A 22,288-nucleotide genomic window follows, 5' to 3' on the forward strand; every position below is an offset into this window, starting at 1 on the left:
TTTGTCTAGTCCAGTCACCTGTCTGCAGCCCAGTCACCTGTCTGCTTTGTGTAGCCCAGTCACCTGTCTGCTTTGTGTAGCCCGGTCACCTGTCTGCTTTGTGTAGCCTGGTCTGCTTTGTCTAGCCTGGTCTGCTTTGTCTAATCCGGTCACCTGTCTGCTTTGTCTAGTCCGGTCACCTGTCTGCTTTGTCTAGTCCGGTCACCTGTCTGCTTTGTCTAGTCCGGTCACCTGTCTGCTTTGTCTAGCCCGGTCACCTGTCTGCTTTGTCTTGCCCGGTCACCTGTCTGCTTTGTCTAGTCCGGTCACCTGTCTGCTTTGTCTAGTCCGGTCACCTGTCTGCTTTGTCTAGTCCGATCACCTGTCTGCTTTGTCTAGTCCGGTCACCTGTCTGCTTTGTCTAGTCCGGTCACCTGTCTGCTTTGTCTAGTCCGGTCACCTGTCTGCTTTGTCTAGCCCGGTCAGCTGTCTGATTTGTCTAGCCTGCTTTGTCTAGCCCGGTCACCTGTCTGCTCTGTCTAGCCTGGTCACCGGTCTGCTTTGTCTAATCCGGTCACCTGTCTGCTTTGTCTAGTCCGGTCACCTGTCTGCTTTGTCTAGCCCGGTCACCTGTCTGCTCTGTCTAGCCCGGTCACCTGTCTGCTCTGTCTAGCCCGGTCACCTGTCTGCTCTGTCTAGCCCGGTCACCTGTCTGCTCTGTCTAGCCCGGTCACCTGTCTGCTCTGTCTAGCCCGGTCACCTGTCTGCTCTGTCTAGCCCGGTCACCTGTCTGCTCTGTCTAGCCCGGTCACCTGTCTGCTCTGTCTAGCCCGGTCACCGGTCTGCTCTGTCTAGCCCGGTCACCTGTCTGCTCTGTCTAGCCCGGTCACCTGTCTGCTCTGTCTAGCCCGGTCAGCGGTCTGCTCTGTCTAGCCCGGTCAGCTGTCTGCTCTGTCTAGCCCGGTCAGCGGTCTGCTCTGTCTAGCCCGGTCACCGGTCTGCTCTGTCTAGCCCGGTCACCGGTCTGCTCTGTCTAGCCCGGTCACCGGTCTGCTCTGTCTAGCCCGGTCACCGGTCTGCTCTGTCTAGTCCGGTCACCTGTCTGCTTTGTCTAGTCCGGTCACCTGTCTGCTTTGTCTAGTCCGGTCACCTGTCTGCTTTGTCTAGCCTGGTCTGCTTTGTCTAGCCCGGTCATCTGTCTGCTTTGTCTAATCCGGTCACCTGTCTACTTTGTCTAGCCCGGTCACCTGTCTGCTTTGTCTAGCTCGGTCACCTGTCTGCTTTGTCTAGCCCGGTCACCTGTCTGCTTTGTCTAGCCCGGTCACCTGTCTGCTTTGTCTAGTCCGGTCACCTGTCTGCTTTGTCTAGTCCCGTCACCTGTCTGCTTTGTCTAGCCCGGTCACCTGTCTGCTTTGTCTAGTCCGGTCACCTGTCTGCTTTGTCTAGTCCGGTCACCTGTCTGCTCTGTCTAGCCAGGTCACCTGTCTGCTCTGTCTAGTCCGGTCACCTGTCTGCTCTGTCTAGTCCGGTCACCTGTCTGCTCTGTCTAGTCCGGTCACCTGTCTGCTCTGTCTAGTCCGGTCACCTGTCTGCTCTGTCCAGTCCGGTCACCTGTCTGCTTTGTCCAGCCCGGTCACCTGTCTGCTTTGTCTAGTCCGGTCACCTGTCTGCTTTGTCTAGCCTGGTCTGCTCTGTCTAGTCCGGTCACCTGTCTGCTTTGTCTAGTCCGGTCACCTGTCTGCTCTGTCTAGCCTGTCCTGCTTTGTCTAGTCCAGTCACCTGTCTGCTCTGTCTAGTCCGGTCACCTGTCTGCTCTGTCTAGTCCAGTCACCTGTCTGCTCTGTCTAGTCCGGTCACCTGTCTGCTTTGTCCAGTCCGGTCACCTGTCTGCTTTGTCTAGTCCGGTCACCTGTCTGCTCTGTCAGCCTGTCCTGCTTTGTCTAGCCCGGTCACCTGTCTGCTCTGTCTAGCCCGGTCACCTGTCTGCTTTGTCTAGCCCGGTCACCTGTCTGCTTTGTCTAGTCCGGTCACCTGTCTGCTTTGTCTAGTCCGGTCACCTGTCTGCTTTGTCTAGTCCGGTCACCTGTCTGCTTTGTCTAGTCCGGTCACCTGTCTGCTTTGTCTAATCCGGTCACCTGTCTACTTTGTCTAGCCCGGTCACCTGTCTGCTTTGTCTAGCCCGGTCACCTGTCTGCTTTGTCTAGCCCGGTCACCTGTCTGCTTTGTCTAGCCCGGTCACCTGTCTGCTTTGTCTAGTCCGGTCACCTGTCTGCTTTGTCTAGTCCCGTCACCTGTCTGCTTTGTCTAGCCCGGTCACCTGTCTGCTTTGTCTAGTCCGGTCACCTGTCTGCTTTGTCTAGTCCGGTCACCTGTCTGCTCTGTCTAGCCAGGTCACCTGTCTGCTCTGTCTAGTCCGGTCACCTGTCTGCTCTGTCTAGTCCGGTCACCTGTCTGCTCTGTCTAGTCCGGTCACCTGTCTGCTCTGTCTAGTCCGGTCACCTGTCTGCTCTGTCCAGTCCGGTCACCTGTCTGCTTTGTCCAGTCCGGTCACCTGTCTGCTTTGTCTAGTCCGGTCACCTGTCTGCTTTGTCTAGCCTGGTCTGCTCTGTCTAGTCCGGTCACCTGTCTGCTTTGTCTAGTCTGGTCACCTGTCTGCTCTGTCTAGCCTGTCCTGCTTTGTCTAGTCCAGTCACCTGTCTGCTCTGTCTAGTCCGGTCACCTGTCTGCTCTGTCTAGTCCAGTCACCTGTCTGCTCTGTCTAGTCCGGTCACCTGTCTGCTCTGTCTAGTCCGGTCACCTGTCTGCTTTGTCCAGTCCGGTCACCTGTCTGCTTTGTCTAGTCCGGTCACCTGTCTGCTCTGTCTAGCCTGTCCTGCTTTGTCTAGTCCGGTCACCTGTCTGCTTTGTCTAGCCCGGTCACCTGTCTGCTTTGTCTAGCCCGGTCACCTGTCTGCTTTGTCTAGTCCGGTCACCTGTCTGCTTTGTCTAGTCCGGTCACCTGTCTGCTTTGTCTAGTCCGGTCACCTGTCTGCTTTGTCTAGTCCGGTCACCTGTCTGCTTTGTCTAGTCCGGTCACCTGTCTGCTTTGTCTAGTCCGGTCACCTGTCTGCTTTGTCTAGTCTGGTCACCTGTCTAGTCTGGTCACCTGTCTGCTTTGTCTAATCCGGTCACCTGTCTACTTTGTCTAGCCCGGTCACCTGTCTGCTTTGTCTAGCTCGGTCACCTGTCTGCTTTGTCTAGCCCGGTCACCTGTCTGCTTTGTCTAGCCCGGTCACCTGTCTGCTTTGTCTAGTCCGGTCACCTGTCTGCTTTGTCTAGTCCGGTCACCTGTCTGCTTTGTCTAGCCCGGTCACCTGTCTGCTTTGTCTAGTCCGGTCACCTGTCTGCTTTGTCTAGTCCGGTCACCTGTCTGCTCTGTCTAGCCAGGTCACCTGTCTGCTCTGTCTAGTCCGGTCACCTGTCTGCTCTGTCTAGTCCGGTCACCTGTCTGCTCTGTCTAGTCCGGTCACCTGTCTGCTCTGTCTAGTCCGGTCACCTGTCTGCTCTGTCCAGTCCGGTCACCTGTCTGCTTTGTCCAGTCCGGTCACCTGTCTGCTTTGTCTAGTCCGGTCACCTGTCTGCTTTGTCTAGCCTGGTCTGCTCTGTCTAGTCCGGTCACCTGTCTGCTTTGTCTAGTCTGGTCACCTGTCTGCTCTGTCAGCCTGTCCTGCTTTGTCTAGTCCAGTCACCTGTCTGCTCTGTCTAGTCCGGTCACCTGTCTGCTCTGTCTAGTCCAGTCACCTGTCTGCTCTGTCTAGTCCGGTCACCTGTCTGCTTTGTCCAGTCCGGTCACCTGTCTGCTTTGTCTAGTCCGGTCACCTGTCTGCTCTGTCTAGCCTGTCCTGCTTTGTCTAGTCCGGTCACCTGTCTGCTCTGTCTAGCCCGGTCACCTGTCTGCTTTGTCTAGCCCGGTCACCTGTCTGCTTTGTCTAGTCCGGTCACCTGTCTGCTTTGTCTAGTCCGGTCACCTGTCTGCTTTGTCTAGTCCGGTCACCTGTCTGCTTTGTCTAGTCCGGTCACCTGTCTGCTTTGTCTAGTCCGGTCACCTGTCTGCTTTGTCTCACCTGTCTGCTTTGTCACCTGTCTGCTTTGTCTAGTCTGGTCACCTGTCTAGTCTGGTCACCTGTCTGCTTTGTCTAGTCTGGTCACCTGTCTGCTTTGTCTAGTCTGGTCACCTGTCTGCTTTGTCTAGTCCGGTCACCTGTCTGCTTTGTCTAGCCTGGTCTGCTTTGTCTAGTCCGGTCACCTGTCTGCTTTATCTAGTCCGGTCACCTGTCTGCTTTGTCTAGCCTGGTCTGCTTTGTCTAATCCGGTCACCTGTCTGCTTTGTCTAGTCCGGTCACCTGTCTGCTTTGTCTAGCCTGGTCTGCTTTGTCTAGCCCGGTCACCTGTCTGCTTTGTCTAGTCCGGTCACCTGTCTGCTTTGTCTTGTCCGGTCACCTGTCTGCTTTGTCTTGTCCGGTCACCTGTCTGCTTTGTCTTGTCCGGTCACCTGTCTGCTTTGTCTTGTCCGGTCACCTGTCTGCTTTTTGTCTAGCCCGGTCACCTGTCTGCTTTGTCTAGCCTGGTCTGATTTGTCTAGCCTGATCTGCTCTGTCTAGCCCGGTCACCTGTCTGCTCTGTCTAGCCCGGTCACCTGTCTGCTTTGTCTAGCCCGGTCACCTGTCTGCTCTGTAGCCCGGTCACCTGTCTGCTCTGTCTAGCCCGGTCACCTGTCTGCTCTGTCTAGCCCGGTCACCTGTCTGCTCTGTCTAGCCCGGTCACCTGTCTGCTCTGTCTAGCCCGGTCACCTGTCTGCTCTGTCTAGCCCGGTCACCTGTCTGCTCTGTCTAGCCCGGTCACCTGTCTGCTCTGTCTAGTCCAGTCACCTGTCTGCTCTGTCTAGCCCGGTCACCTGTCTGCTCTTTCTAGCCTGGTCTGCTTTGTATAGTCCAGTCACCTGTCTGCTTTGTGTCCGGTCACCTGTCTGCTTTGTCTAGCCCGGTCACCTGTCTGCTTTGTCTAGCCCGGTCACCTGTCTGCTTTGTCTAGCCCGGTCACATGTCTGCTTTGTCTAGTCCGGTCACCTGTCTGCTCTTTCTAGCCTGGTCTGCTTTGTATAGTCCGGTCACCTGTCTGCTTTGTCTAATCCGGTCACCTGTCTGCTCTGTCTAGCGGTCCGGTCACCGGTCTGCTCTCTAGCCCGGTCACCTGTCTGCTCTGTCTAGCCCGGTCACCTGTCTGCTCTGTCTAGCCCGGTCACCTGTCTGCTCTGTCTAGCCCGGTCACCTGTCTGCTCTGTCTAGCCCGGTCACCTGTCTGCTCTGTCTAGCCCGGTCACCTGTCTGCTCTGTCTAGCCCGGTCACCTGTCTGCTCTGTCTAGCCTGGTCTGCTTTGTCTAATCCGGTCACCTGTCTGCTTTGTCTAGTCCGGTCACCTGTCTGCTTTGTCTAGCCCGGTCACCTGTCTGCTTTGTCTTGCCCGGTCACCTGTCTGCTTTGTCTTGCCCGGTCACCTGTCTGCTTTGTCTTGCCCGGTCACCTGTCTGCTTTGTCTAGTCCGGTCACCTGTCTGCTTTGTCTAGCCCGGTCACCTGTCTGCTTTGTCTAGCCCGGTCACCTGTCTGCTTTGTCTAGCCCGGTCACCTGTCTGCTTTGTCTAGCCTGGTCTGCTTTGTCTAGCCCGGTCACCTGTCTGCTTTGTCTAGCCTGGTCTGCTTTGTCTAGCCCGGTCACCTGTCTGCTCTGTCTAGCCCGGTCACCTGTCTGCTTTGTCTAGCCCGGTCACCTGTCTGCTTTGTCTAGCCCGGTCACCTGTCTGCTTTGTCTAATCCGGTCACCTGTCTGCTTTGTCTAGCCCGGTCACCTGTCTGTTTTGTCTTGCCCGGTCACCTGTCTGCTTTGTCTAGTCCGGTCACCTGTCTGCTTTGTCTAGTCCGGTCACCTGTCTGCTTTGTCTAGTCCGGTCACCTGTCTGCTTTGTCTAGTCCGGTCACTTGTCTGCTTTGTGTAGCCCGGTCACCTGTCTGCTTTGTCTAGCCTGGTCTGCTTTGTCTAGCCCGGTCACCTGTCTGCTCTGTCTAGCCCGGTCACCTGTCTGCTCTGTCTAGCCCGGTCACCTGTCTGCTTTGTCTAGCCCGGTCACCTGTCTGCTTTTTCTAGTCCGGTCACCTGTCTGCTTTGTCTAGCCCGGTCACCTGTCTGCTCTGTCTAGCCCGGTCACCTGTCTGCTCTGTCTAGCCCGGTCACCTGTCTGCTCTGTCTAGCCCGGTCACCTGTCTGCTCTGTCTAGCCCGGTCACCTGTCTGCTCTGTCTAGCCCGGTCACCTGTCTGCTCTGTCTAGCCCGGTCACCTGTCTGCTCTGTCTAGCCCGGTCACCTGTCTCTCTGTCTAGCCCGGTCACCTGTCTGCTCTGTCTAGCCCGGTCACCTGTCTGCTCTGTCTAGCCCGGTCACCTGTCTGCTCTGTCTAGCCCGGTCACCTGTCTGCTCTGTCTAGCCCGGTCACCTGTCTGCTCTGTCTAGCCCGGTCACCTGTCTGCTCTGTCTAGCCCGGTCACCTGTCTGCTCTGTAGCCCGGTCACCTGTCTGCTCTGTCTAGCCCGGTCACCTGTCTGCTCTGTCTAGCCCGGTCACCTGTCTGCTCTGTCTAGCCCGGTCACCTGTCTGTGCCCGGTCACCTGTCTGCTCTGTCTAGCCCGGTCACCGGTCTGCTCTGTCTAGCCCGGTCACCGGTCTGCTCTGTCTAGCCCGGTCAGCTGTCTGCTCTAGTCCGGTCACCTGTCTGCTTTGTCTAGCCCGGTCTGCTCTGTCTAGCCCGTCTGTCTGTCCTGTCTGCTCTGTCTAGCCCGGTCACCTGTCTGCTTTGTCTAGCCCTTTGTCACCTGTCTGCTCTGTCTAGCCCGGTCACCTGTCTGTCTGCTTTGTCTAGCCCGGTCACCGGTCTGCTTCTGTCTAGCCCGGTCCGGTCTGCTTTGTCTAGTCCGGTCTGTCTGCTTTGTCTAGCCGGTCACCCGGTCACCGGTCTGTCTGCTTTGTCTAGCCCGGTCACCTGTCTGCTTTGTCTCCGGTCACCCTCAGTCTGCTTTGTCGGTCACCTGTCTGCTTTGTCTAGTCCGGTCACCTGTCTGCTTTGTCTAGTCTGGTCACCTGTCTGCTTTGTCTAGTCCGGTCACCTGTCTGCTTTGTCTAGTCCGGTCAGTCCGGTCACCTGTCTGCTTTGTCTAGCCTGGTCCTGGTCACCTGTCTGCTTTGTCTAGTCTGGTCCTGTCTTTGTCTAGTCCGGTCACCTGTCTGCTCTGTTGTCTCACCTGTCTGCCTGGTCTGCTGTTTGTCTAGTCCGGTCACCTGTCTGCTTTGTCTAGTCCTCAGTCCGGTCACCTGTCTGCTTTGTCTAGTCCGGTCACCTGTCTGCTTTGTCTAGCCGGTCACCTGTCTGCTCTGTCTAGTCCGGTCACCTGTCTGCTTTGTCAGTCCGGTCACCTGTCTGCTTTGTCTAGCCCGGTCACCTGTCTGCTTTGTCTAGTCCGGTCACCTGTCTGCCGGTCACCTGTCTGCTTTGTCTAGTCCGGTCACCTGTCTGCTCTGTCTAGTCCGGTCACCTGTCTGCTCTGTCTGTCACCTGTCTGCTCTGTCTAGTCCGGTCACCTGTCTGCTTTGTCTAGTCCGGTCACCTGTCTGCTTTGTCTAGTCCGGTCACCTGTCTCTTTGTCTAGTCCGGTCACCTGTCTGCTGTCTGTCTAGCCCGGTCACCTGTCTGCTTTGTCTAGTCCGGTCACCTGTCTGCTGTCTAGTCTCACCTGTCTGCTTTGTCTAGTCCGGTCACCTGTCTGCTCTGTCTAGCCGGTCACCTGTCTGCTCTGTCTAGTCCGGTCACCTGTCTGTCTGTCCTGTCACCTGTCTGCTCTGTCACCGGTCACCTGCTTTGTCTAGCCCGGGTCACCTGTCTGCTTTGTCTAGTCCGGTCACCTGTCTGCTTTGTCTAGTCCGGTCACCTGTCTGCTTTGTCTAGTCCGGTCACCTGTCTCCGGTCACCTGTCTTGTCCGGTCACCTGTCTCTGTCCCGGTCACCTGTCTGCTTTGTCCTGTCTGCTTTGTCTAGTCCGGTCACCTGTCTGCTTTGTCTGCGGTCACCTGTCTGCTTTGTCTAGTCCGGTCACCTGTCTGCTTTGTCTAGCAGTCCGGTCACCTGTCTGCTTTGTCTAGTCTGGTCACCTGTCTGCTTTGTCCGGTCACCTGTCTGCTTTGTCTAGCTGTCCGGTCACCTGTCTGCTTTGTCTAGTCACCTGTCTGCTTTGTCTCCGGTCACCTGTCTGTCTAGTCCGGTCACCTGTCTGCTTTGTCTAGTCTGGTCACCTGTCTGTCAGCCTGTCTGCTTTGTCTGTCGGTCACCTGTCTGCTTTGTCTGCCTGTCACCTGCTTTGTCTAGCCTGGTCTGCTTTGTCACCTGTCTGCTTTGTCTAGTCCGGTCACCTGTCTGCTTTGTCTAGCCCGGTCACCTGTCTGCTCTGTCTGCCCGGTCACCTGTCTGCTTTTTAGCCCGGTCACCTGTCTGCAGTCCGGTCACCTGTCTGCTTTGTCTAGTCCGGTCACCTGTCTGCTTTGTCTAGCCCGGTCACCTGTCTGCTTTGTCTGCCTCTGCTTTGTCTAATCCGGTCACCTGTCTGCTTTGTCTAGTCCGGTCACCTGCTTCTGTCTAGTCCGGTCACCTGTCTGCTTTGTCTAGTCCGGTCACCTGTCTGCTTTGTCTAGCCCTCACCTGTCTGTAGCCCGGTCACCTGTCCTGTCTAGCCCGGTCACCTGTCTGCTCTGTCTGTCACCTGTCTGCTTTGTCTAGTCTAGCCCGGTCACCTGTCTGTTCTGTCTGTCACCTGTCACCTGTCTTGTCTAGCCCGGTCACCTGTCTGCTCTGTCTAGGTCACCTGTCTGCTTTGTCTCACCTGTCTGCTTTGCCGGTCACCTGTCTGCTTTGTCTAGCCCGGTCACCTGTCTGCTTTGTCTCACCTGTCTGCTTTGTCTTCCGGTCACCTGTCTGCTTTGTCTAGTCCTGTCACTTTGTCTGCTTTGTCTAGTCCGGTCACCTGTCTGCCCGGTCACCTGTCTGCTTTGTCTAGCCCGGTCACCTGTCTGCTTTGTCTTCCTCACCTGTCCGGTCAGCCCGGTCACCTGTCTGCTTGTCTAGCCCGGTCACCTGTCTGCTTTGTCTAGCCCGGTCACCTGTCTCTTTGTCTAGCCCGGTCACCTGTCTGCTTTGTCTAGTCCGGTCACCTGTCTGCTTTGTCTAGCCCGGTCACCTGTCTGCTCTGCTCTATCTAGCCCGGTCACCTGTCTGCTTTGTCTAGTCCGGTCACCTGTCTGCTTTGTCTAGCCTGGTCTGCTTTCTCTAGTCCAGTCACCTGTCTGCTTTGTCTAGTCCAGTCACCTGTCTGCTTTGTCTAGTCCAGTCACCTGTCTGCTTTGTCTAGTCCAGTCACCTGTCTGCTTTGCTGCACAGCTCATTTTTTTATCTTGTTGTTTAGGTTGTTATTGTAAAAGAGAATGTGTTCTTCTCATCGTCCTCCAGTTCCTCCCGTGATAGTGAAGGAGTGGTCCAGTGGGAAGTCGAAGTCAGCCCTGACCCCGGAGCTGGTTCCAGCGCTGTGCTTCAGAGAGTGGACCTGTCCTAACCTTCGGAGGCTGTGGCTTGGTAGAGCCAGTGAAGATCGCTCCCGGAGGACCAGAGCTTTCCTAGCCTGTCTGCGCTCTGACTGTCCTGCCTTACTCAACGCTGCTCAGGTCCCACAACACCTTCTGCTCATGTGCTGCGTGCTCAGGTGAGACTAGAAGGGTGTGAGAGGTGTGTGTGTCTGTGTACCACGTGTGTATGCTGCGTGCTCAGGTGAGACCGGAAGGGTGTGAGAGGTGTGTGTGTCTGTGTACCACGTGTGTGTGCTGCCTGCTCAGGGGAGACCGGAAGGGTGTGAGAGGTGTGTGTGTCTGTGTACCATGTGTGTATGCTGCGTGCTCAGGTGAGACCGGAAGGGTGTGAGAGGTGTGTGTGTCTGTGTACCACATGTGTGTGCTGCATGCTCAGGTGAGACTGGAAGGGTGTGAGAGGTGTGTGTACCACGTGTGTGTGCTGCGTGCTCAGGTGAGACCGGAAGGGTGTGAGAGGTGTGTGTGTCTGTGTACCATGTGTGTATGCTGCGTGCTCAGGTGAGACTGGAAGGGTGTGAGAGGTGTGTGTGTCTGTGTACCATGTGTGTGCTGCCTGCTCAGGGGAGACCGGAAGGGTGTGAGAGGTGTGTGTGTCTGTGTACCACATGTGTGTGCTGCGTGCTCAGGTGAGGCTGGAAGGGTGTGAGAGGTGTGTGTGTCTGTGTACCACGTGTGTGCTGCCTGCTCAGGGGAGACCGGAAGGGTGTGAGAGGTGTGTGTGTCTGTGTACCACATGTGTGCTGCGTGCTCAGGTGAGACCGGAGGGGTGTGAGAGGTGTGTGTGTCTGTGTACCACGTGTGTGCTGCGTGCTCAGGTGAGACTGGAAGGGTGTGAGAGGTGTGTGTACCACGTGTGTGTGCTGCGTGCTCAGGTGAGACTGGAAGGGTGTGAGAGGTGTGTGTGTCTGTGTACCACGTGTGTGCTGCCTGCTCAGGGGAGACCGGAAGGGTGTGAGAGGTGTCTGTGTCTGTGTACCACGTGTGTGCTGCCTGCTCAGGTGAGGCTGTGTCTTTCTGTACAGGTATATGATTCAGTGGCCAGGTGGTAGGATTCCACAGAGACGTGTTAGACGTGTGTGTGTGTGTGTGTGTGTGTGATAACAGGTGTGTGTGTGATAACAGGTGTGTGTGTGTGTTAACAGGTGTGTGTGATTTTAACAGGTGTGTGTGATGTTAACAGGTGTGTGTGTGTGTTAACAGGTATATGATGCAGTGGCCAGGTGGTGGTATTCTACAGAGACATGAGTTAGATGCCTTCCTGGCCCAGGCAGTCTCTAACCAGCTCTACGAACCAGACCAGCTACAGGAACTGAAGGTACAACACCCATATTACCATACCATCACATTTCCATGGTCACGACACCGTGATGTGACAGACGATGTAAAGCCTGTTTCAACTTGACTGGCACCACGCAAATCAAGTCAAATCACATGTTATTTGTCACATGCCCCAAATACAACGGTGTAGTTGGTCAGCCCATGCTCGCAGTACACCTCCTGGTAATCCGTCTGGCCCTGCGGCCTTGTGAATGTTGACCTTTTTAAAGGTCTTACTCACATCGGCTGCGGAGAGCGTGATCACACAGTCGTCCGGAACAGCTGGTGCTCTCATGCATGTTTCAGTGTTATTTGCCTCGAAGCGAGCATAGAAGTAGTTTAGCTCGTCTGGTAGGCTCGTGTTACTGGGCAGCTCTCGGCTGTGCTTCCCATTGTAGTCTGTAATGGTTTGCAAGCCCTGCCACATCCGACGAGCGTCGGAGCCGGTGTTTTGTTTGATTCGAGTCCTGTATTGACACTTTGCCTGTTTGATGGCTCATCGGAGGTCATAGCGGGATTTCTTATAAGCTTCCGGGTTAGAGTCCCGCTCCTTGAACGCAGCAGTTCTAGCCTTTAGCTCAGTGCGGATGTTGCCTGTAATCCATGGCTTCTGGTTGGGGTATGCACATACAGTCACTGTGGGGACGACGTCATCAACGCACTTATTGAGAAAACCAATGACTGATGTGGTGTACCCCTTAATGTCACATGAGGAATCCCGGAACATATTCCAAACGGGCTCTCATGAGGAGCTCCACAGGAAAGGAAGACCCAGAGTTATCTCTGCTGCAGAGGATAATGTCATTAGAGTTAACAGCCTCAGATTGCAGACCAAATAAATGCTTCACAGAGTTCAAGTAACAGACACATCTCAACATCAACTGCTCAGAGGAGACTGTGTGAATCAGGCCTTCATGGTTGAATTGCTGCAAAGAAACCACTACTAAAGGACACCACTGGACATTAGACCAGTGGAAATCTGTCCTTTGGTCTGATGAGTCCAAATTTTTTATCTTTGGTTCCATCCGCCATGTTTTTGTGAGATGCAGAGTAGGTGAATGGGTGATATCCGAATGTGTGGTTCCACCTTGAAGCATGGAGGTGCGATGGTGTGGGGTTGCTTTGCTTTGCTGGTGGCACTGTCAGTGATTTTATTTAGAATTCAAGGCACACTTAACCAGCATGGCTACCACAGCATTTTGCAGCGATACGCCATCCCATCTGGTTTGCGCTTAGTGGGACTATCACAGGACAATGACCCAAAACACACCTCCAGGCTGTGTACGGCCTATTTGATCAAGGAGAGCGATGGAGTGCTGCATCAGATGACCTGGCCTCCACAATCACCCGGTCTGAACCCAATTGAGATGGTTTGGGATGAGTTGGAAGCAGAGTGAAGGAATAGCAGCCAACAAGTGCTCAGCATATGTGGGAACTTCTTCAAGACTGTTGGAAAAGCATTCCAGGTGAAGCTGGTTGAGAGAATGCCAAGTGTGTGCAAAGCTGTCAAGGCAAAGAGTGGCTACTTTGAAGAATCTCAAATATATTTTGTCTTGTTTAACACTTTTTTGGTTACTACATGATTCCATGTGTGTTATTTCATAGTTTTGATGTCTTCACTATTATTCTACAATGTAGAAAATAGTAAAAATAAAGAAAAAAAACCTTGAATGAGTAGGTGTGTCCAAACCTTTGACTGGTACTGTACATGAACATGTCTATCTGTTCTAATGTTTCTAGATCTGATAGAGTTGGTATAGGAGAGGATGTGGTCGTATACTGAACAAAAAATATAAACGCAACATGCAACAATTTCAAAGATTTTACTGAGTTTACTTATTTTTTATTTCACCTTTTATTTAACCTGGTAGGCTAGTTGAGAACAAGTTCTCATTTACAACTGCGACCTGGCCAATATAAAGCAAAGCAGTGCGACAAAAACCACAGCACAGAGTTACACATAAACAAACATACAGTCAATAACACAATAGAAAAATATATATACAGTGTGTGCAAATGAGGTAAGATAAGGGAGGTAAGGCAATAAATAGGCCATAGTGGCAAAATAATTACAATTTAGCATTAACACTGGAGTGATGTGCAGATTATGTGAAAGTAGAGATATTGGGGTGCAAAAGAGCAAAAATAAATAACAATATGGGGATGAGGTAGTTGGGTGGGCTATTTACAGATGGGCTATGTACAGGTGCAGTGATCGGTAAGCTGCTCTGACAGCTGATGCTAAAAGCTAGTGAGGGAGATAGAAGTCTCCAGCTTCAGTGATTTTTGCAATTCGTTCCAGTCGTTGGCAGAAGAGAACTGGAATGAAAGGCGGCCGTAGGAGGAGTTGGCTTTCGGGATGACCAATGAAATATACCTGCTGGAGCCTGTGCTATGGGTGGGTGTTGCTATGGTGACCAGTGAGCTGAGATAAGGCGGGGCTTTACCTAGCAACGACTTATAGATGACCTGTAGCCAGTGGGTTTGGCGACGAGTATGAAGCGAGGGCCAGCCAACGAGAGCGTACAGGTCTCACTGGTGGGTAGTATATCTGGCTTTGGTGACAAAACAGATGGTACTGTGATAGACTGCATCCAATTTTCTGAGTAGAATGTTGGAGGCTATTTTGTAAATGACATCGCCGAAGTCGAGGATCGGTAGGATAGTCCGTTTTACGATGGTATGTTCAGCAGCATGAGTGAAGGCGGCTTTGTTGCGAAATAGGAAGCCGATTCTAGATTAAATTTTGGATTAGAGATGCTTAACACAGTGTCCAAAGAAGGGCCAGAAGTATACATAATGGTGTCGTCTGCATAGAGGTGGATCATAGAATCACCAGCAGCAAGAGCGACATCATTGATGTATACAGAGAAAAGAGTCGGCCCGAGAATTGAACCCTGTGGCACCCCCATAGAGACTAAAAGCTAAAGTGTACTGTTAGCTAGCTAGCTAACGTTAGCTGGCTGGCTCCCTTGCTGACTGTATTATTCGTATCCCAGAGCTGTTTTCTGTTCTAGTTAGAGCCTAATGTTAGCTAGCTAACATTGCACCTGGTTGGTTAGCTCCCAGCACTGTGGCATTGTTGGCACTGTGTTTATTGTTGTTTAACTAGCTAACGTTAGCTGGCTGGCTCGTTAGCTAACGTTACGTGACGTGTGTACAACGGGGCGGCAGGGTAGCCTAGTGGTTAGAGCGTTGGACTAGTAACCGGAAGGTTTCAAGTTCAAACCCCCAAGCTGACAAGGTACAAATCTGTCGTTCTGCCCCTGAACAGGCAGTTAACCTACTGTTCCTAGGCCGTCATTGAAAATAAGAATTTGTTCTTAACTGACTTGCCTAGTTAAATAAAGTTACAATAAAATTAAAAAATTTTAAAAAACAACACCCGTTGAATATGGCCGGTGTCAGTAAACGTCTGAAAAAAAGCATAATGTAATTGTAGCCAGCAGAGCTGGTTAGGCTGTTTTCATGTTATCTAGAGGTAAACAAATCATCGGCCAGAGCGTCACTCCAAGAGTGAAACGAGTTGGGTGGGGCTAAAGCTTAAGAGGGTGTGAACTATGCTGAATGGGTGTAGATAAAGAAGAGCTCTTCACTAGATACCCAAACATTCAAAGGCAAAAGGAGTTTACAAGTTGTTCAACTTTCAAAGCAGAATTACTTTCCCATTGTTCCTCAACTGTAGTGTATGATATACCATTTTGTAGCTCCGAGTCTCTACATTTATCCAGTGTAAAAACATAATTTCAAATGTACCGAATCCAGGTGGTGAGTCACATTTGTTTAGTGAGTCCGCCAGATCAGATGCAGTAGGGAAGGATTTTCTCTTTAAGTGGGTGAATGAGACAATTTTCCTGTCCTGCTAAGCATTCAAAATGTCTCATAAAAATCTAATCAAATCACATTTTATTGGTCACATACGTGTTTAGCAGATGTTATTGCGGGTGTAGCGAGTACTTTTGGGTATCAGGGAAAATGTATACATTATTTATTTTATTTTATTTTGGACCACAGTGAGGCTCTCTCTCCATTACCTATTGTTCCTGCAGTTGGGATTCAACATCTTCAAATGTATTCATAATTTATGTGCAGATAATCGGCAAAAAGCAGTAGTAGCCTACCAGTATGCTAATTAGGGAGCCAAATTAATGTCTTTCTCACTGATGTGATTCGGTTCCATTTACCTAAAAGATCTATTCAAAAAGAGCATTTCATTCATGAACAACCCATCACTAGGCTACACTGGCAAGTACTTTAAAATAATACTTTAAAGTACTACTTAAGTCGTTTTCTGGGGGGTATCTGTACTCTACTATTTATATTTTTTGACAACTTTTACTTTACTACATTGCTAAAGAAAAACAGCATTCCCTCAAGTCCCACCCACAGTGATTGATTGACAGCTCTGAAACCCTACCAACTCTGACTCACAAACATCCTGCCCCCTCCTCTGACAATCTCACCCACAGAACATTGGTTTCCTTACCCTAAGTGTCCAAAGGAGCAGAGCCAATAAAATACCTAATTTGAGGAACAAATGTCATTGTGGCAATTCATATCTTGCAGTAAATCTAAATATGACTTTCATCTCAAGAGAAGACAGGATAAAGGTTCTCTTAGAAAGTAGTGCTGATCATATAGGCTTAAATCATATCCAAAACAACTAACACACTGAATTCATACATACAAGTGTTGATCCCATGAGCTGAAATAAAACATCCCAGAAATGTTGTGCATACATTTGTTTACATCCCTGCCAGTGAGCATTTCTCCTTTGCCAAGATCATTCATCCACCTGACAGGTGTGGCATATCAAGAAGCTGGTTAAATGGCATGATCATCACACAGGTGCACCTTGTGCTGGGGGACAATAAAAAGCCATTCTAAAATGTGGCAGTTTTGTCACATAACACAATGCCACAGATGTCTCAAGTTTTAAGGAGCGTGCAATTGGCATGCTGACTGCAGGAATGTCTCCCACAGCTGTTGTCAGATAATTTAATGTTAATTTCTCTACCATAAGCCATCTCTACAACGTCGTTTAAGAGAATTTGGCAGTACGTCCAACCGGCCTCACAACCGCAGACCACGTGTTACCACGCCAGCCCTGGATCGTCTGAGATCAGCCACCCGGAAAGCTGACGAAACTGCAGAGTAGTTCTGTCTGTAATAAAAACCCTTCTTTTTGGAAAAACTCAGTCTGATTGGCTGGACCTGGCTCCCAGTGGGTGGGCATATGCCCTCCTAGGCCGAACCATGGCTGTGCCCCTGCCCAGTCATGTAAAATCCATAGATTAGGGCCTAATGAATGTATTTTTACTGATTTCCTTATGAACTGTAAACTCAGTAAAATCATTGAAATTGTTGCATGTATTTTTGTTCAGTGACTATATTTTATTGTGTGTATCTCTGTAGGTTGAGAAGGTAGACAGTCGGGGGGTCCAGCTGGCGTCTCTCTTCATGGCGGGCGTGGACACTGCTCTGTTGGTCAATGACGTGTGTGGTCAGCCGTTACCATGGGAACACTGCTGCCCCTGGGGCTTCTTCGACGGGAAACTCTTCCAGACCAAACTGGCCCGTGCCAGCCGAGACCGACTGGCCCTGTTCGACATGTGTGAAGGACAGGTAGGTGTGTGTGACCCCTCTCTGGGTCGGCGGTTCGAGGTCGGGGAGCCGGACAGAAACATGGCAACGTATAGGGCGTTCACTACCTGCTCTAGAATGCAGGGTAAAATGGGGCAATTCAAGAGGGTGCTACTAACTTAAACTTAAAACATTGTTTTCTTTGCCTTAAATAACATTAATTTGATTATGCTCTACAATATTATAACCTTAATATTCTTGTACTTAAGTGTTGACACTAGCTATTTTAAACCTTAATATTCTTGTACTTAGAAACGCCCCCTAGTCAACACTTTTATGTCGATTTAAAGGGGAAGACTCAGGAATACACCATGAAACCAGGAACAGGTCGCTTTTGCACATGGTAGATGTTGAAATTCAGTCTCTTAGCTTTGTAAATGGGCCCAAATGTATTTTGTATTCTGGGGATTTCATTTAACGTTCAAAGTTAGCGCCGTTCTCCCCACTGAGCAGTGACGATTCTATTTTCGTGATAATGCCCGAGAAGCTGTGGTTTGGAGGATATAATGGTACGGTGTGTTTTGTCTCGGGCCGACAGACCGTGCCAATCTATCCTCCAAACCACGTTATTGAGGCCATTATCACTTTTATACAACGGCTACCAGCATATTAAAATGATTAACATTCATTTATTCCTACTATTTCATCCTTTCCAGGGGAGATAGTCCTGAGGTTGCTACCCTAGCCGTCTAGGCGTTCGTTCCATTGCATTGTTTCCAGCCAAGGTTCACTGGTCATTTGTTGACTGGTGACAGACCTTTCCCCTCTTGCTACCTGACCTTTCCCCCTTGCTACCTGACCTTTTCCCCCTTGCTACCTGACCTTTTCCCTCTTGCTACCTGACCTTTCCCCTTGCTACCTGACCTTTTCCCCCTTGCTACCTGACCTTTTCCCCCTTGCTACCTGACCTTTTCCCCCTTGCTACCTGACCTTTTCCCCCTTGCTACCTGACCTTTTCCCCCTTGCTACCTGACCTTTTCCCCCTTGCTACCTGACCTTTTCCCCCTTGCTACCTCACCTTTTCCCCCTTGCTACCTGACCTTTTCCCCCTTGCTACCTGACCTTTTCCCCCTTGCTACCTGACCTTTTCCCCCTTGCTACCTCACCTTTTCCCCCTTGCTACCTGACCTTTTCCCCCTTGCTACCTATGCAACAACACAGCTAACACAAACACTACACAGCAAACTAGCTACATTTAGTTGTTCCTGTTTATCTATGGACATTTCTTTGTGCAGTGTATACAGTGCATTTGGAAAGTATTCAGACGCCTTGACTTTTTTCACAATTTGTTACGTTACAGCCTTATTCTAAAATTGATTTCCACTGCATCAATCTACACACCCCATAATGACAAAGTAAAAACAGATTTTTTTGAATTTTTTGCAAACGTATTAAAAATAAAAAACTGAAATCACATTTACATCAAGTATTCAGGCCCTTTACTCAGTACTTTGCAGCACCTTTGGCAGCGATTACAGCCTCAAGTCTTCTTGGGTATGACGCTACAAGCTTGGCACACCTGTATTTGTGGAGTTTCTCCCATTCCTTTCTGCAGGTCCTCTCAAGCTCGGTCAGGTTGGATGGGGAGCGTCACTGCACAGCTAATTTCAGGTCTCCAGAGATGTTCGATCGGGTTCAAGTCTGGACTCTGGCAGGGCCACTCAAAGACATGCAGAGACTTGTCCCGAAGCCACTCCTGCTTTGTCTTGGCTGTGTGTTTAGGGTCGTTGTCCTATTGGAAGGTGAACCTTCGCCCCAGTCTAAGGTCCTGCTCTGGAGCAGCTTTTTATCAAGGATCTCAATGTACTTTGTTTGCTTCGTTCATCATTCCCATGATCCTGACTAGTCTCCCATTCCCTGCTGCTGAAAGACATCCCCACAGCATGATGCAGCCACCAACACGTCCTCCAGACATGACGCTTGGCATTCAGGCCAAAGAGTTTAATCTTGGTTTCATCAAACCAGAGAATCTTGTTTCTCGTGGTCGGAGAGTCGTGACAGCAGGCTGTCATGTGCCTTTTACTGAGGAGTGGCTTCTGTCTGGCCACTCTACCATAAAGTCCTGATTGGTGGAGTGCTGCAGAGATGGTTGTCCTTCTGGAAGGTTCTCCCATCTCCACAGAGGAGCTCTGGAGCTCTGTCAGAGTGACCATGTGGTTCTTGGTCACTTACCTGACGAAGGCCCTTCTCCCCCGATTGCTCAGTTTAGCCGAGTGGCCAGCTCTAAGAAAAGTCTTGGTGGTTCCAAACTTCTTCCATTTAAGAATGAAGAAGGTCACTGTTCTTGGGGGCCTTCAATGCTGAAGACATTTTTTGGTACCCTTCCCCAGATCTGTGCCTCGACACAATCCTGTCTCGGAGCTCTATGGACAATTCATTCGACCTCATGGCTTGGTTTTTGTTCTGCCATGCACTGTCAACTGTGGGACCTTATATAGACAGGTGTGTGCCTTTCCAAATCATGTCCAATCAAGTTGTAGAAACATCTCAAGGATGATCAATGGAAACTGGATGCACCTGAGCTCAATTTCGAGTCTCATAGCAAAGGGTCTGAATACTTATGTAAATAAGATGTTTCTGTTTTTATTTTTAATGAATTTGCACACAAAAAATGCCTGTTTTTGCTTAGTCATTCTGGGGTATTGTGTGTAGATTGAGGACATGTTTTTCTTAAAGCCATTTTAGAGTAAGGCTGTAACGTAACAACATGTGGAAGAAGTGAAGCGGTCTGAATACTTTCCGAAAACACTGTATCCATAAAAATTATTCTCATGCTGATTCATGATTTCGACTGGCTGAAAAACTTGTCTGTCTCGCTTAAAACGTTCATTAACTATGGTCAGTGCTATCCAGGATCCTTGGGATGTCCTTACCCTTGTTCTAACCATAACCCAAACCTTAACCATTTTAAATGTCAACTTCAGTGGTGTAGGGATGTACCAATTATCCCGGATAGCATGGACCCTTTAACTATGGAACAGTGGAGATCGAATTTCAATATTGAAACCGTGTTGCAAATGTCAGATAGACAGACTGCAAGAGTTATACAAATCTCCATTTATGAAAAACAAATTGTAGCTATAAGCAAGGGGAGATAATATCTAGATGTTTTTTTAAAGTGGAGATCAAGTTCATAAATTGCCTGGCTGGGCTGATGACAGTGAATTGCGCTGTGAGATGGAACAGAGTAAATAGGCATTTCAATGTCAGCCTTATTCTGGGGTAACTTGTGGAATAGACACTGGCTGGAACACGGTCTTAACCAATCAGCATCCAGGATTAGACCCACCTGTTGTATAGTGAGCAGCGTAGGGTTTAGTCCTACCTGTTGTATAGTGAGCAGCGTAGGGTTTAGTCCTACCTGTTGTATAGTGAGCAGCGTAGGGTTTAGTCCTACCTGTTGTATAGTGAGCAGCGTAGGGTTTAGTCCTACCTGTTGTATAGTGAGCAGCGTAGGGTTTAGTCCTACCTGTTTAGTACTACCTGTCTCTCTAAGCATTTCATGATGACGGAAGTGAGTGCTACGGGGCGGTAGTCGTTTAGTGGGAACTGCAGACTGGGATAAGGATTGATTGAATATGTCCGTAAACACACCAGCCAGCTGGTCTGCGCATGCTCTGTGGACGCGGCTGGGGATGCCGTCTGGGCCTGCAGACAGGAACCCCGTTCCACTAGCGGAACCCCTCGCCAACAGCCAATGGAATTGCAGGGTGCCAAATACAAATCAACAGAAATCTCATAAATCAAATTTCTCAAACATACAAGTATTAGGCACCATTTTAAAGATACAATTCTCGTTAATCCAGCCACAGTGTCTGATTTCAAAAATGCTTTACAGTGAAAGCTCCACAAACGATTGTTAGGTCACCACCAACGCACAGAAAAAGCACAAAAAGCACAAATAGAGATAAAATTCATCACTAACCTTTGATCTTCATCAGATGACACTCATAGGACTTCATGTTACACAATACATGTATGTTTTGTTCGGTGAAGTTCATATTTATGTCGAAAAATCTTATTTTACATTGCTGTGTTATGTTCAGTAATTCCAAAACATGCCGTGATATTGCAGAGAGCCACATGAATTCATGCTGATAGAATTTTGGGAGTCTTGTTTTCAGATTAGCTTGTTAAAATCGCCAGCTACAATGAATGCAGCCTCAGGATCTGTGGTTTCCAGTTCACATAGAGTCAAATTAAGTTCATTTAGGGTTATTGATGTGTCTGCTTGGGGGGGATATATACGACTGTGATTATAATCGAAGAGAATTCTCTTGGTAGATAATGTGGTCGACATTTGATTGTGAGGAATTCTAAGTCAGGTGAACAGAAGGACTTGAGTTCCTGTATGTTGTTGTGAGCACACCACGTCTCGTTAATCATAAGGCATCCCCCCCGCCCCTATTCTTACCAGAAAGATGTTTGTTTCTGTCGGCGCGATGCGTGAAGAAACCAGCTGGCTGTACTGACTCCGATAGCGTGTCTCGAGTGAGCCATGTTTCCGTGAAACAAAGAACGTTACTCTGATGTCTCTCTGGAATGCTACCCTTGCTCGGATTTCATCAACCTTGTTGTCAAGAGACTGGACTTTGGCGAGTAGTATGCTCGGGAGCGGTGCGTGATGTGCCCGTCTCCGGAGCCTGACCAGAAGGCCGCTTCGTCTGCCCCTTTTACGTCGACGTTGTATTGGATCGCCGGCTGGGATCCGATCCATTGTCCTGGGTGGTGGACCAAACAGAGGATCCGCTTCGAGAAAGTCGTATTCCTGGATGACCTGGGGTACTAGTGTAAGAAATAACACGTAAAAAAACAAAATACTGCATAGTTTCCTCGTAACGCGAAGCGAGGCGGCCATCTCTGTCGGCGCCGGAAGTTGTGAATTCCTGGGGGTCTCAACGTGTATATCTCTCTCTCTCCTCTCCATCCTGGGGGTCTCAACGTGTATATCTCTCTCTCCTCTCCATCCAGGGGGTCTCAACGTGTATATCTCTCTCTCCTCTCCATCCAGGGGGTCTCAACGTGTATATCTCTCTCTCCTCTCCATCCAGGGGGTCTCAACGTGTATCTCTCTCTCCTCTCCATCCTGGGGGTCTCAACGTGTATCTCTCTCTCCTCTCCATCCTGGGGGTCTCAACGTGTATCTCTCTCTCCTCTCCATCCTGGGGGTCTCAACGTGTATCTCTCTCCTCTCCATCCTGGGGGTCTCAACGTGTATCTCTCTCTCTCCTCTCCATCCTGGGGGTCTCAACGTATATCTCTCTCTCCTCTCCATCCTGGGGGTCTCAACGTGTATCTCTCCTCTCCATCCTGGGGGTCTCAACGTGTATATCGCTCTCTCCTCTCCATCCTGGGGGTCTCAACGTGTATATCTCTCTCCTCTCCATCCTGGGGGTCTCAACGTGTATATCTCTCTCTCCTCTCCATCCTGGGGTCTCAACGTGTATCTCTCTCTCCTCTCCATCCTGGGGGTCTCAACGTGTATCTCTCTCTCCTCTCCATCCTGGGGGTCTCAACGTGTATCTCTCTCTCCTCTCCATCCTGGGGGTCTCAACGTGTATATCTCTCTCCTCTCCATCCTGGGGGTCTCAACGTGTATCTCTCTCTCCTCTCCATCCTGGGGGTCTCAATGTGT

The 22,288-nt window shown here is 50.3% G+C and overlaps 1 protein-coding gene across 1 annotated transcript in view; it reads left to right on the forward strand.

The window, feature by feature from the left end:
- Window positions 1-22,288, forward strand: part of LOC112222422 (constitutive coactivator of PPAR-gamma-like protein 2) — a 130,521-nt gene that overhangs the window by 94,918 nt on the left and 13,315 nt on the right. Inside the window, exons 10-12 of the mRNA XM_042304355.1 lie at window positions 9,560-9,809; window positions 10,894-11,008; window positions 16,426-16,635. Coding sequence (XP_042160289.1) covers window positions 9,560-9,809; window positions 10,894-11,008; window positions 16,426-16,635 — 575 coding nt within the window. The remainder of the gene's footprint in view (window positions 1-9,559; window positions 9,810-10,893; window positions 11,009-16,425; window positions 16,636-22,288) is intronic.

The sequence above is a fragment of the Oncorhynchus tshawytscha genome, linkage group LG22 (genome assembly GCF_018296145.1).
Source record: "Oncorhynchus tshawytscha isolate Ot180627B linkage group LG22, Otsh_v2.0, whole genome shotgun sequence".
Classification (NCBI taxonomy): Eukaryota; Metazoa; Chordata; class Actinopteri; order Salmoniformes; family Salmonidae; genus Oncorhynchus; species Oncorhynchus tshawytscha.